General features: G+C 43.8%; 1 protein-coding gene across 3 annotated transcripts in view; it reads left to right on the forward strand.

The window, feature by feature from the left end:
* The window catches only part of LOC125348420 (mitochondrial intermediate peptidase), a 110,896-nt gene extending 98,554 nt beyond the window's left edge, over positions 1-12,342 (forward strand). For all 3 annotated transcript variants that reach the window (XM_048341642.1, XM_048341644.1, XM_048341643.1), the window contains one exon: positions 12,130-12,342. In XM_048341642.1, the coding sequence (XP_048197599.1) occupies positions 12,130-12,227 (98 nt within the window). In that variant the 3' untranslated portion in view covers positions 12,228-12,342. The remainder of the gene's footprint in view (positions 1-12,129) is intronic.
* The last annotated feature ends 630 nt before the right edge of the window (positions 12,343-12,972 follow it).

Consider the following 12,972-nt stretch of genomic DNA (forward strand, 5'->3'; position numbering starts at 1 on the left):
TGCAAATACCCTTAAAATTGTTAGGGAACAGGCCAGAGAGGAAAGATCCAACAAAAGCAATACCAACAAACCAATTCAGCTCCAATGGAGAGCTGAAGTGGGACACCATGGTGAAGGAAGATGAGTCAGGAGACAGGACACAGGTGGCAAACAGGGAGACATGTAGTAACCTATGGGCCAACTGCCCACCCCTGTCTCCAGGGATTTAGGCATACCCATCACCTGGGAGTGAGACTTCACTTCCTCTAGGAATTCAGGCACACCCATGATGACAAGATGCCAGACCCTACAATTCATAAGGCCAAAGTGGTGCTGGCCAGATCTGACCACCTTACTTCACCACAAAAGAAGTTGTGACAATAGAATAGGTTCTGATTTCTCTGGTTCTGATGTTTTGTGAAGCTTTATAATGATGTCAACAGAAACAACAAACAGAAGGCAGAGCTGTGTGTGTGGCATCTTTAGCCTCCTGCTCTCTCTCTTACTATTCTGTGTCATCTTAGATGTCTGGGCACCAACTTAGCTTTGGCATCTTGCCATCAGCCCCATTCCAGCCAGCTCCCCTCCAGTTACTTTCCTGGCCTCTGCCCTTTTTTTTGGTCAGCAGAAAGAAGTAAGCAGTGGCACTTAAATGAACACTGTGGGCCACATTTAGGCCACCTAAGGTTCTATGTGTACTTTTCTTTGGAGAGCCTCACTTCCTATGTTTTATTTTATTTCATTTTATTTTATTTTTGTCAGTCATGGGTCTTAAACTGTGGGTCTAGGCACTGTCCCTGAGCTCTTCAGCTCAAGGCTAGCACTCTACCACTTTGAGCCACAGCACCACTTCCAGTTTTCTGGTGGATAATTGGAGGTAAGAGTCTCACAGATTTTCCTGCCAAGGCTGGCTTTGAACCATGATCCTCAGATCTCCGCCTCTTGAGTAGCTAGGATTACAGGGGTAAACCACTGGTTTCTGGCTGCCTCCTATGTTTTAGATATAACATATATAAGTTCATCAACTTTTCAGTCCTGGGACTTTAACTCCAAGCCTGGGGCATTCCTTTTGCTCAAGGCTAACTCTCTATCACTTGAGCCACAGTGCCACTTCTAGGCTCTTTCTGTGATTCATTGGAGATAAGAGTCTCATAGACTTTCCTGGGGTGGCTTGAAACCATGATCCTCAGATCTCAGCCTCCTGAGTAGTTATGGTAATAGGTGTGAGCCTCCAACACCTGGCTAACTTTTTTTTTTTTTGCTTTGTTTTGTTTTGAGCTAGGCTTTTGCTATATTGCTCATGCTGGTCCTGAACTTCTAGCCTGGTGTTATAATCTACATCTGCGATTCCAGCACTTAGGAGGAAGAGGCAGCAGGATTATGAATTTGAGCTAGCCTGAGCTGTATAGAGCCTTTGTCACAAGAAAAAGAGGGATGTTCCTGTCTGAGCTTCCTGAGTACCTAGACTACAAGAGTGTGCCACTTGGCCTGGCTAGAATTCCAATTTCCCTACTATAAATCCTCCATCAGTTTTGTAAACCACTGCAAATGACTTAGGCGTTTGCACTTCAGAACAGTGCCTTGATTGTGCCCCCTGAGTGAAGGGGCACTGACTGTAACCCATGCAGAAAGGAGGAACAGGTAAGGAACACCATCAGACAAAAGACAGGTCCCAAACCCTCCTTTGATCTCAGAGGTCAGAGTATAGTAACTCCTACTGGACTTGGGCTGATTTCTGGCCATCAATGCTATGTTTTCAGCAGCTCCAAGAAAGGATGCGCCCTCCTTTCCTCCCTCTCTCCCTCCCTTCCTTCCTTCCTTCTTCTCTGTCTCTCTATTCTTTTCTTTTCTCTTCTTTCCTTTTCATGGGACTTGCCTTGAACTAAGGGCCTAGGCACTGTCTTGTAGCGTTTTTGCTCAAAATTAGCACACTACAACTGAACCACACCTCCATTTCCAGCTTCATCCCAGTTAGTTGGAGATAAAGAGCCTCATGGGCTTGTCTGTCCATAATGGCTTCAAAACTTGATCCTCAGGTCATAGCCTCCTGAGGATCTAGGATTACAGGCTTGAGCTCCAGGTATTCGGAGTGGCTCGAGTTGTTTTTTATCTGTATGACAGTCACATGCAGGAATGGAGGGCTTGGGTAGTGGGGCAGCTGCCATAGTGCTATGGGGCTGTTGGATGACATGGTTAGTCAGGAGCTGCCCACACTGTGTGACATAGAGCAGAGCAAGTGGCCACTGTGTCTGCTCTCCACATTCTCCTTATCACCTGGCTGTCTTTTCTCAGCTTCTTGGTTGCTGGTTAGTTTGGGTGAGGAATGCTTCTTTTTGTAGTCTGTTCTGAATGATAGCTGTCATTCCCTACTTGCTTTTTGTTGGGGGGGTGGGTAATCAGTCATGGGGCTTGAACTCAAGGCCTGGGCACTGTCACTAAGCTTTTTTACTCAAGGCTAGCACTCTGGTATTTGAGCCACAGCTTTACTTCTGGTAAGAGCCTCATGGACTTTCCTGCCTGGGCTGGCTTCAAACCTCAATCCTCAGATCCCAGCCTCCCAAAGAGCTAGGATTACAGGCATGAGCCAAGAGCGCCTGGCCTACTTGCTGTTGTTTTTTTCCTTAGCAGTGTGTGTTTGGGCAGGGAACAGATTGAAATCAGGGCCTCATGCTTGCTTAGGCAGGTTCTTTTGCCTCTTGAGCCATTCTGCCAGCCCTTCTTGTACTGATTATTTTCACAATGTATCTCACCGTATGCCCAGGCAGCTTGGACTGTGATCTTCCTATTTGTGCTTCCCTCTGTCACTACAATGACAGGTGTATACCACTGTGCCCAGCCATTGTGCTTTCCCCATAGCTGGGATGACAGGAATGTATCACCCTGCCCAGTCATTAATTGGAATGGAATCTTGTGAACTTCTGTGCCCAGGCTGGGCTGGAATCTGATTCTCCAATCCCACCTCTCATAGAATTACAGACTTGAGCCACCTAGGCTGGCTGCTATGTAAATATGATAAGCCCCTTTCCAATTGTGTAACACTCAAGATAACTATATGACTGGAGTATGACTTTGTTTCAGAACGGAGAGCTATTTTTCTCATAAGGAAATGTCTTGTAATAGTCATTCTGAAAAAAATAAATGAATGATTCCACTTTGATTACTCACTTCTAAAAGAAACATGGATAATATTCACTCAGTGCTGGATTATTGAGTGGGAACATCATAAAATGTGCTTTCGAGATGTCTTTACAGGCAGTGTACTCAACATAAAGTTAGAAATATGTGCTCGGGGCAATGGGCTAAAAACAGGTTGAGAGTGCAGATGTCATTCTGTGAGCCCTTGATCTAAATTCTTGGCTTTGTTGTGTGGTTCCCCTGAGGCCCTGAGCAGGGTTCGAGGAGGGAGGGGGAAGAGTACTGCAGGTGGAATTGATGTTGGGAATACCATGAAGCATCTGCAATTGAAAGGTTCAGCAATACAAACCAAGATGATTCTAATTATGAAGATTTATAGCAGGTTTTAGTTGAAGAATTGACCTTGGCACTCAATAGCCGTGCTGTAGACATGATCCCTCAGAGCATGGGGAAGGGAGTGAGTTTAACAGGGATGTTCCTGAAAGATCCATACAAGCCATCCTAACTATCTGAAAGAGACTTCTGCCTTCTGCCTGTTAGGTGACAACAGTAATAAAGTGGTTTATGGAACTGGCTTTGTTAATCCTGATTTTTCTTTCTATTTAATAGTTCATCTTTACTTAAAGGTTTTACTTATACAATCATTTCTCCTTAATCTCAGAGCTCCTATATCTCAGATACTTGAGTTGCATAATAAAGGTCTTTTTCTGACCCAAGTTAGATTGTGTCGTATAAGATGCTTTGCTTCTGACTCCTGTATAGTACTGGGTGTATGTTTGGATTGCTTTTAAATTAGGAAGAAGGCCAACCTCTTTGTACATTTACTTTTCAAGCAATGCAAACAAGACCCAGCTTTAAAATGTTAAAAGCCTGGGCTAGGCACCAGTGGCTCACACCCATAAATCCTAGGTACTCAAGAGGCTGAGATCTGAGGATACTGGATCAAACCCAGCTGGGACAGAGAGACTCTTATCTCTAATTAGCCACCGAAAAGCTGCAAGTGGATGTGTGGGTAAGTGGTAGAGTGCCAGCCTTGAGCACAAAAGCTCAGAGTCCAGGCACCAAGTTCAAGTTACAGGACCATGCAAACACACACACACACACACACACACACACACACACACACGTGTATGCACATACACACATGTATGCATCACCTTAAAATTCTAAATCATACACTGAAAATAATTGAAATTTCAATACCAGATTTGTCTTTGTCTGCCTGTTCATGTACCTGTGTCTCAGGATGAGGATGATTTGAAAGATAACTGGCATACCAATTTTCTAAGGATAAATAATTCTTCCTGTTGGATATTAACTAGTGAGACTCCTTTATCTGGCTGGATTTCTAGAGCTGAATGGACAGGGCAGAGTTTCAAAAGCAGCAATCACAACAATAGTGGGAGCAATAGCAGTAACTACAGCTGGAAGCTTCTGTCCCGTGTTTTTGATGTGCTATGTGCATTGTCTGCGTTATCTTATTCTCTAAACCTTTTTATGGGTGCCTGCTAGCTGTCTGGCCAAGCTCTGCCACCTGCAGGGTGGAATTGATTTAGACTCCAGCACTGACTCCCCTTCCTGTGCCAGTCAGTGTTCCTGAAGCATTGTCCCCAGGTTCTAGCCAGGTGCTCGTGCTTTGGAAATTGGTGCATGCATGCTTCCTGTATTTCTCCCTTGCTCTTTTATTTTTTGTTTTTGGCAACTGCAATGCCTTATGAGAAACACATAGATGCTAAAGAAGACATTGCTTTTCTCAGAGAGAGCCACCATAATGACAGATCTACAATTTGTCTTCCATATGATAAGTTGATTTTATAGTAGTGTGAGGGCAGGGACACTTGAACATGGGACAAGAGTTGGTTCTTTACAACAAACATACTCTCAGGTGGAACCTTCTTTTTGCTTTGTGTGTGTGTGCGTGTGCATGCGCACATGCACGCGTGCCAGTACTGGGCATTGAACTCAGGGCCTTGGATGCTGTCCCTTAGCTTTTTTTGCTCAAGGCTGGCGCTCTATCACTTGAGACAGAGCTCCATTTCTTGCTTCATGGTAGCTAATTGGAGATAAACAGTCTTGTAGACTTTCTTGCCTGGACTGGCTTTGAACTGTGATCCTCAGATCTCAGATTAACCATGTGAGCGTTGGCGCCCAGCTTCTTTTCACTTTTTTTGCAGTGTAACAGGGGTAAATGAAGCAAGCCTGTCATGACATCAGTTGCTCTTGGATTACGACAGTTTCAGTCATAAAGGTAAATGGCAAGCCAGAATAATAGGCAAGTCAATAGAACCCTAATCTTTGGCTTATTTGGATATTTACCCAACCTAGCCTCCAAAGCAGCTGAGAGCTTTCTGGAAGGAAAGAATGCAAGAGATCACCTGCCTTCTTAAGACCAGGGCCTCCCTTTTGTCAAGGTGGTGATTTTTTAAGAGGGCGTTCATGTTTAAAATGTGGGTGTGTTGGTCTAGAGAAGACATAGAGCTTCAACCAGCAGAATGTGTGGTAACCCAGAAATGGAATTGTGAATGGAATGATGAAATCTGATGATGAAATTAAAATAAAAGAGCGTGCAGACAGCACATATGTCAGGCTGTACTTGTGGCTCCAGCAAAAGATCAGAGGCTCCATTTCAATCCAGTCTGTAACTCTTCAGAGATAGACACAGCCTCTGGTTTGAACAGCCTAGGGACCTGCTGTTAAGAGTTCCTCAGTTCAAAGGCGGAAAGGAATTTTACTTGCTGGCTGACAGTCTGATTTCCCCAGGAACTGATTTTAGATAGTGGAAATGCACCCTTAGCCAAAGATGTGGGTAGCCACCGTTTTGTAGCAGAAAAGAACTTCAAAGTCCAGGAGGTATGCTGCACAGTTGCCCCAGGCTTGGGAGAGACAGCTCTGGAAAGAGTTCTGATCTCATAAAATTCATTTAAGGTTTTTCAAAGTGCCAGGCTAGCTTTTGAAGTTATAATTCTTCATCAGTCTGAGCTGAGTTTGGCACGTGTAATTATTTCTGCATGAAAAATAGACACAAAAAGGGCCTGGGCGCTGTCCCTGATCTCTTTTACGCAAAGCTAGTACTCTACCACTTGAGCCAAACCTCCACTTCCAGCTTTTTGCCAGTTAATTGGAGATAAGAGTCTTGCAGACTTTCCTGCATGGGCTGGCTTTGAACTGAAAGCCTCAGATTTCACCTTTTGAGTTGCTGGAATTACTGAGTTGCTGAGCCAACAGTGCCTAGCTGCAGGGGATTTTTGAATTGGTAATGGTGCTGGGAATCTTCAGACTTCCTGTTCACCTTTTCCCAAATCCTTGTGATCTGTTTCTCTATCAGTGTGACTTATTATTACATTGGTGGTTGTGGGGCACGGCAGCCCACACAGCTGCAGGAATGGTTGAATCAGGACTCTGAAGTGATATTTGTGATCTCAAGTGTATGTTCAGTAGGTCCACTCAGTTGTTCAGCCATTGCCACTCTTATTTCCAGAACTTTCCCACCATCCCAGTGATCTCTTCTTTATTTACCTAAATCTGGTGGCACTGCTATTGGAATTCAAGTCTTGTGCTTGCTGGTCATTTTACTTTATTTTTCAGATAGGGTCTCCTTTTGCCAGGGGAGAGCCTACCCCCAGTACCTCCAAGACTATCCTGGGACCACGGTCCTCCTATCACCATCTACTAACTATCTATTACTCCAGTAAACCTTTATACCACAACTTCTATCAGGTAGGAAGATGGAGTCATTTTAACTACATCTTTTGTTTTTTTTTTCTTTATTAGATAAGCAGAAAACAAGCAAAAAAAAAACCACCAAACAAATGGCAAAAATCAGGAAAAAATAACCTTAGACTTGTGAGCTGGAGTTTATGGTAGTATGTTTTGTGATAATGACCTAAATACTTAATCATAGACCAGTTCAACTTGGGAAAAATAATAAACAACTTCTTCTTCAAATCTTGACCTGAGAAGCAGGTTTTCAGACACCTTTGGGTCAGGTTGTTTTTAGTGCTAGTTACTAAGCATTTCCCCATGTTAAACACAATATTACTTAATCCTTCTGCCCTTCGAGGGAAATACATGGTCTATGCCAATTTCATAATCTTCAAACTTAAAGTCCAGAAATGAAAGTTAGGTGACTGATGGGAGACCTTAAACCAGTAAAAAAAGAAACAAACAAAAAAACTACTTGCCAAACAGGAGTTCTAAGCATTGCTTTCTTTAGAGACAATCTAAAGTTGTGTTTAGAAAGGGAAGAATGTGTTTTTCCTGTGTTTCTCCTTTGTGTCTTTTCTAAGGAAAAGTTGTATTGTCAAAGGAGGACAATTAGACTGATATTCCAAGTTATAAAATTCCAGGCAGAACCAGTTAATCTTCCCTTCAAGCCCACACTGTGCTCTAGGCTTGGCAGATGGCCTTTGGCCTGGAGGGGTTTCCTGCAGTGCAATTCCTCTGTCGAACCTGAGGCTCCTTTTGGGTTCCCAGACTTTCCCCAAATAAATGTTGCTGTCAGCCTTAAATAGAAACCTGACAGAACTCGATTGATTTTAACTTGAGTACAGTGCTGGAAGGTAAGAGCAAGCTTTTAGCTTTGATCGCAAAAGCTTGATGAACTTTCCTCGTGGACCTCAGTAGCTGGTCATGGCAAAGTACTGCTCCTAGACAGTTCCTGGTCATCAAAAATACATCTTGCTTTCCATTTATTTTTTAACTAAAATGCTGCTGTGGCCCCCAAGGGGACCCCACTCAGGAGACTTCTTGAGCAAGGCCAGAGGGCCCAAGGTTCCCGTAGCTCAGGCTCTGCCAGGGCTCTTTACACTGCCCCCACCCAAAGGCCCAGGCCTCTTTGCCCCCTAGCTACCTCCCCCCCCCCGCCCCGCCCCCCCCTTTCTTGGGGCTTGGCCACCACAAGCTGGAATGCTGTCCCAAACAAATCCTAGTTTTCCTTGATAAGATTGTATACCATTTCACTAAAGACAGATTTTCTTTTAGCTAAATAGAAAACCCATACATATCTTCTTTGCTCAATGCTTTTCAAATTTTACAATTTCCAGTTGAAAGATGTACCTTTCCATTTCAGGGTTAAAGTCTTTTTCTCACCTTGCTGAGTGCTTCTCACGTTAATCTGAGACAGTCTTGGGAGGATTTGTTAAACTCAGGTCCTGAGCCACCCCAAATTCTAATTCACAAGGTCCGGGGAGGGAAGGCAATAGCAGGAATTTATATTTCATGGGCTAAGGGTGTAACTCAGTGGTACAGCTCTTTCTTAGATGGTTCTGGGTTCAATTCCCCCACACCTCAGTGGCAGTGGGGAGAGGAGAGTTCACATTTCTAACAAGTTCCCAAGTGATTCTATTTTGATCATTTGTATGCACAACATCTTCCAAATAAATAATGCGTAATTGTTTGTTTACTTATCATCCATCTTTAATTCACATTAAGCACTCAGGTCCAGAGAGGAAATGGATGACTGGATGGATGGAAAATCCCTCAGCTCAGCTCTGTGTATAGTCTTGTCATTGATCTTTCCATGTCTTTCACTCATCTTTGATCAAACATAACCACAAATTTACTTTATTGGGCATCCTTGGTTGGTGTTAAGCAATATATGAAATAGATCCAAAGGAGAGAGGCAACTCTTTGAAGGCTTCAAATCATCCCAATGTTTTTTAATTGCCCTGGTAATCCTGTACAGTCTCAAAACTAAATGACACACAAACCATTTCACCCTGGGGTGCTTAGTAAAGGAACCAGAAAAAAAAAATTCTGCTTTTGCAGCGTTGGTTTAGAGGCCTACTTCCACTGCCGAGCAACTGCTTTCAATTCTGTTTGCCCGTGATTGTATTAGCTGCATGTCTAAAAGGGCATTTGCAGGGCAAAAGAGTGAGATGCATTGTGCTGGTTTGAGAGTGTGTGTGTGTGTGTGTGCGTGCTCATGCACACACGTGCCAGTACTGAGGCTTGAACTCAGGACTTTGTGCTCTCCCTTGGCTTTTTCACTCAAGGCTGGCACTCTACCACTTGAATCATACCTCTTCTTCCAGCTTTTTTGCTGCTTAATTGGAAATAAGAATCCTGTGGACTTTTTTGTCACTAGGATTACAGGAGTGAGCTACCAGTGCCCAGCTAATGTGTTCTGGGTTTTAAATAATGATGTGATTGGATTCTGTACTTGGGCCTGGTACTGAACTCACACCTGTAGTATGGCCATATATTGAACTCATCCTGGAGCCATTGGACTCTTTTCCTGATGAAGGGGAGAAATATACAGAAGGAGCCCACAGAATGGGAGGTGTTGGTTTGCAAGGGGTCCACAGACACCGGAGGCCACCCAGAAAATCCAGAAGCACAGGACTCTCCAGCCCTTTTTCCTTTCTTTCTTTGTTGTTTAGATATCTAAAAGAACTGGCATAGTGCTTGGCATACATTTGGTGCCTAATAAGTGATAGTTGTTAATTTCAGGAATACAACTCCCATCAGATTTTAGTAATTACCATGACTGACCTGATGGATATTGTTTTAAATGGACTCTTTTTCTCTCTCTCTCTCACTTTCTCCTTCCTTCCTTCCTTCCTTCCTTCCTTCCTTCCTTCCTTCCTTCCTTCCTTCCTTCCTTCCTTCCTTCCTTCCTTCCTTCCTTCTCCCCGCCCCCCTGGTTTTTGGTGCAGGTCCTAGGCCTGGATTCTATCCCTGAGCTTTTTTTGTTCAAGCCTACTCCTGTACCACTTGAGCCATAGCATAGCTCCACTTGGAAGTAAGAGCCTCACAGTCTTTCCTGCCTGAGCTGTCTTCAACCTGCAATCCTCAGATTTCAGCCTTCAGCCAGGATTACAGGTGTGAGCCCCTGGCACCTGGCTTGGAGCTGCTGTTTCTGTGTTGGTCTATTTCCCATCCCAGATGGAAAGGAAGGCCCACATCTGTCTGTAGACCTGCCCGCCCCCCAAACTCCATGTCCAGCTCCATACACTGCACCAGTGCTTCCTGCTCTCCTGCTCTCCTTATGTCTTTCCATCCTGTCCCGATTGCCCTTCCTGGCCCTCTTTCTGCCTCACCCTGCCCCTACCACACCTTACCTTGTCCCTTTCCTTACAGGGCCCACGTTTGAACCTAAATCTTCCCCATTCTCTCAGGCTTCTGTCTCCTGTACACACCATCTGACCCCCATGAACACCATCATTCTCCTCTCCTTTCTACTGATTGCTGTCTTTTGTTTGTTTAGGTTGTTGTGCCTTTACTGTGGGCTTGAACTCAGGACCTTGAGCTCTTGCTTGGCTTTTTCACTCAAGACTGACACTCCACCACTGGAGCCACACTCCTACTTCTGGCTTCTTGCTGGTTCATTGATGATAAGACTCTCTTCGATTTGTCTGCCCAGCTAGCTTGGCTTTGAACCAGGATTCTCAAACCCTCAGAGCTCATCCTCCCGAGTAATTGAGATTATAGTTATGAGCCACAGGCATCCGGGAGTATTCCATTCTGTGGGCATCGCAGTATGTCTGTTTCCTGTCTGGTTATGTACAAGTCCTTTCCCTGTTGACATGTGTCTTCCTTTCCCTTTGGGTAAATACCTAGGGGCAGAATGTCTGGGTGATAGAGTGGAGGGGTGCTTAGTTTAAAAGAAGTTGCTGGGCTTTTTCTAAGCAGTGATATCACTTTACCTTTCACTATAAGCATGCCTACATGCCTACCCCCTGCCTGCCTGTGTTATACTGTGTCTTCTCCTTCTTTCCTACTACCTCTTTATTTATAGCAACCTCCCATATTATTAGATGAGGAAGTTTTGCTGCCAGAGCTTTTCAGTGCCTTCCCATTTTCTTTCAGTTTCTGAAGTTTTATTTTATTGCATACATTTTACAAAGAGAAAAGCCTTCTAACACCACACACAATTCCATAACTAAATATTTCAATGTTACCAACGCTATTCAATTTTTCAGTTTAAAACTCTAGTCCAAGAAATCTTGACAAGAAGTCTGTTTACAGACAGCTACGTGTGTGTGTGTGTGTGTGTGTGTGTGTGTGTGTGTGTGTGTATGTGTGTATGCATGCTGGTACAGGGCCTTGAGCTCTTGATTGGCTTTTTCTTTTGAGACTATTACTCCACCACTTGAGCCATATGTCTACTCTCAGCTTTTTGGTGGTTAATTGGAAATAAGAGTCTTATGAGCTTTCCTATGGGCTCCCAGCATACAGCAGCATATTTTTTAGCTGTTTTTAAGAGTGCCTGTCTGCTATTCAGTGACTTTCTTCATTGTACAATTAGTAAGTTACAAAGGTAGATAGCTCTCAAAGACAAAAGAATTTGGAGGAAAACCAATAACTTGATTCTGATAGAAGATTTCTGCAAAGAATTAACACTTGTTGGCTGGTGCCAAAAGCTCATGCTTGTGATCCTAGCTACTCAGGACCTAAGATCTGAAGATAAAAGTTCAACACCAACTTGGGCAGAGAAGTTTGTGAGACTTATCTCCAATTAAGCACCCAAAAACTGGAAGTGTGCAGATATGACCCAAATGGTTGAGCACTAACCTTGTATGAAAAAGCCAAGTGAGACCATGAAGCCCTGAGTGCAAGCCCCACTACTAGGATGAAAAAACAAAACAAAAAACTTAACACTTGATTGTTTTTGAAATGTATAGAGCTTGATAGTAATGCACTAAATAATTCTGAGACATCTCAAAGATAACTGAAAAAAACATTGAAACTTTTAACATCATTTGAAGTATGCAGAAATACCTGCAGTGACAGGTATTTTGCGGGAAGTATATTTAGGGCTGTAACTCTAAGGTGTTGATTAGCGAGTACAAATGTCTTCTCGTGATGAATATCGTCAAGGCCTACAAGTTTATGAAATACCCTCATATTCAAGTTGTATGGCCAAAGTAACCCTACCACCCCTGCCCCCCATCTCAGTCCCAGTTCCCATCCCCATCCTTCTATCACCGCACTCCATCCCTCTCCCGGCATGGAGGTTTGGATCTGCGGCCTGTCCCTCCTGTGTTACTGAGGTGTTGTTCCCTTTGGTTGCAGGTATGCTCCAGAAGAGCCCATCCATTGATGACTTTGTGGGCGCGCTTGTTTCTGACTTGGATCTGGACTTCGAAACTTTCCTCATGGATTCCGAATAATGGTTTTTGAAATCATGAACTGACTTTTAACTCAGGTCGTGTAGATGGACACTTTGACATAACTGACAAACTTGAAATGGATGGGACTTGGAATAAATAATCTGTTTGAATTATACTGATTTGTCGCCTGCTTGGCACATTTTTTACGCCCAGTGAAGTTTCTACTTGGTGGTGATAAACCTAAATTTGGGCATTGTGTGGTCTAGCCTGGCACTCTATCAAGAGCTAGTCCCCTTTCTGCTGATGTGTACCTGATTCTCTTAGAAACTGGGACAAGTAAAATTACCTTAGTATATAATAAATTGAAACTGTCTTTAGAAGAGTCATGCCAAGGGCTGGGAATGTGGCTTAGTGGTAGAATGCTTGCCTAGCATGCATGAAGCTCTGGGTTCAATTCCTCAGTATCACATAAACAGGGAGAAAAAAAAATGCCAGAAGTGGTGAAAGCCAGAAGTGGCACAATGGCTCAAATGGGAGAGTGCTAGCCTTGCGCAAAAGAAGTTCAGGGACAGTGCCTAGGCCCTGAGTTCGATCTCCAGGACTGTCCAAAAAAAAATTTAAAGTTGTGCCAAGGTTTCTTAAGAATGGTTATCCCTTCCTCCTTTTCCCTCTCTCCCTCCCCCACCCCCACACCTCGCCCTCCCCTCTCCTTCTGTTCTTTTAGTGGCTTATTGGGGATAAGCATTTTATAGACTTTTCTGCCTGGGATGCCTTTGAACTGCAATCTTCAGATTTCAGCCTCATA

The sequence above is a fragment of the Perognathus longimembris genome, chromosome 3 (assembly GCF_023159225.1).
Source record: "Perognathus longimembris pacificus isolate PPM17 chromosome 3, ASM2315922v1, whole genome shotgun sequence".
Lineage (NCBI taxonomy): Eukaryota > Metazoa > Chordata > Mammalia > Rodentia > Heteromyidae > Perognathus > Perognathus longimembris.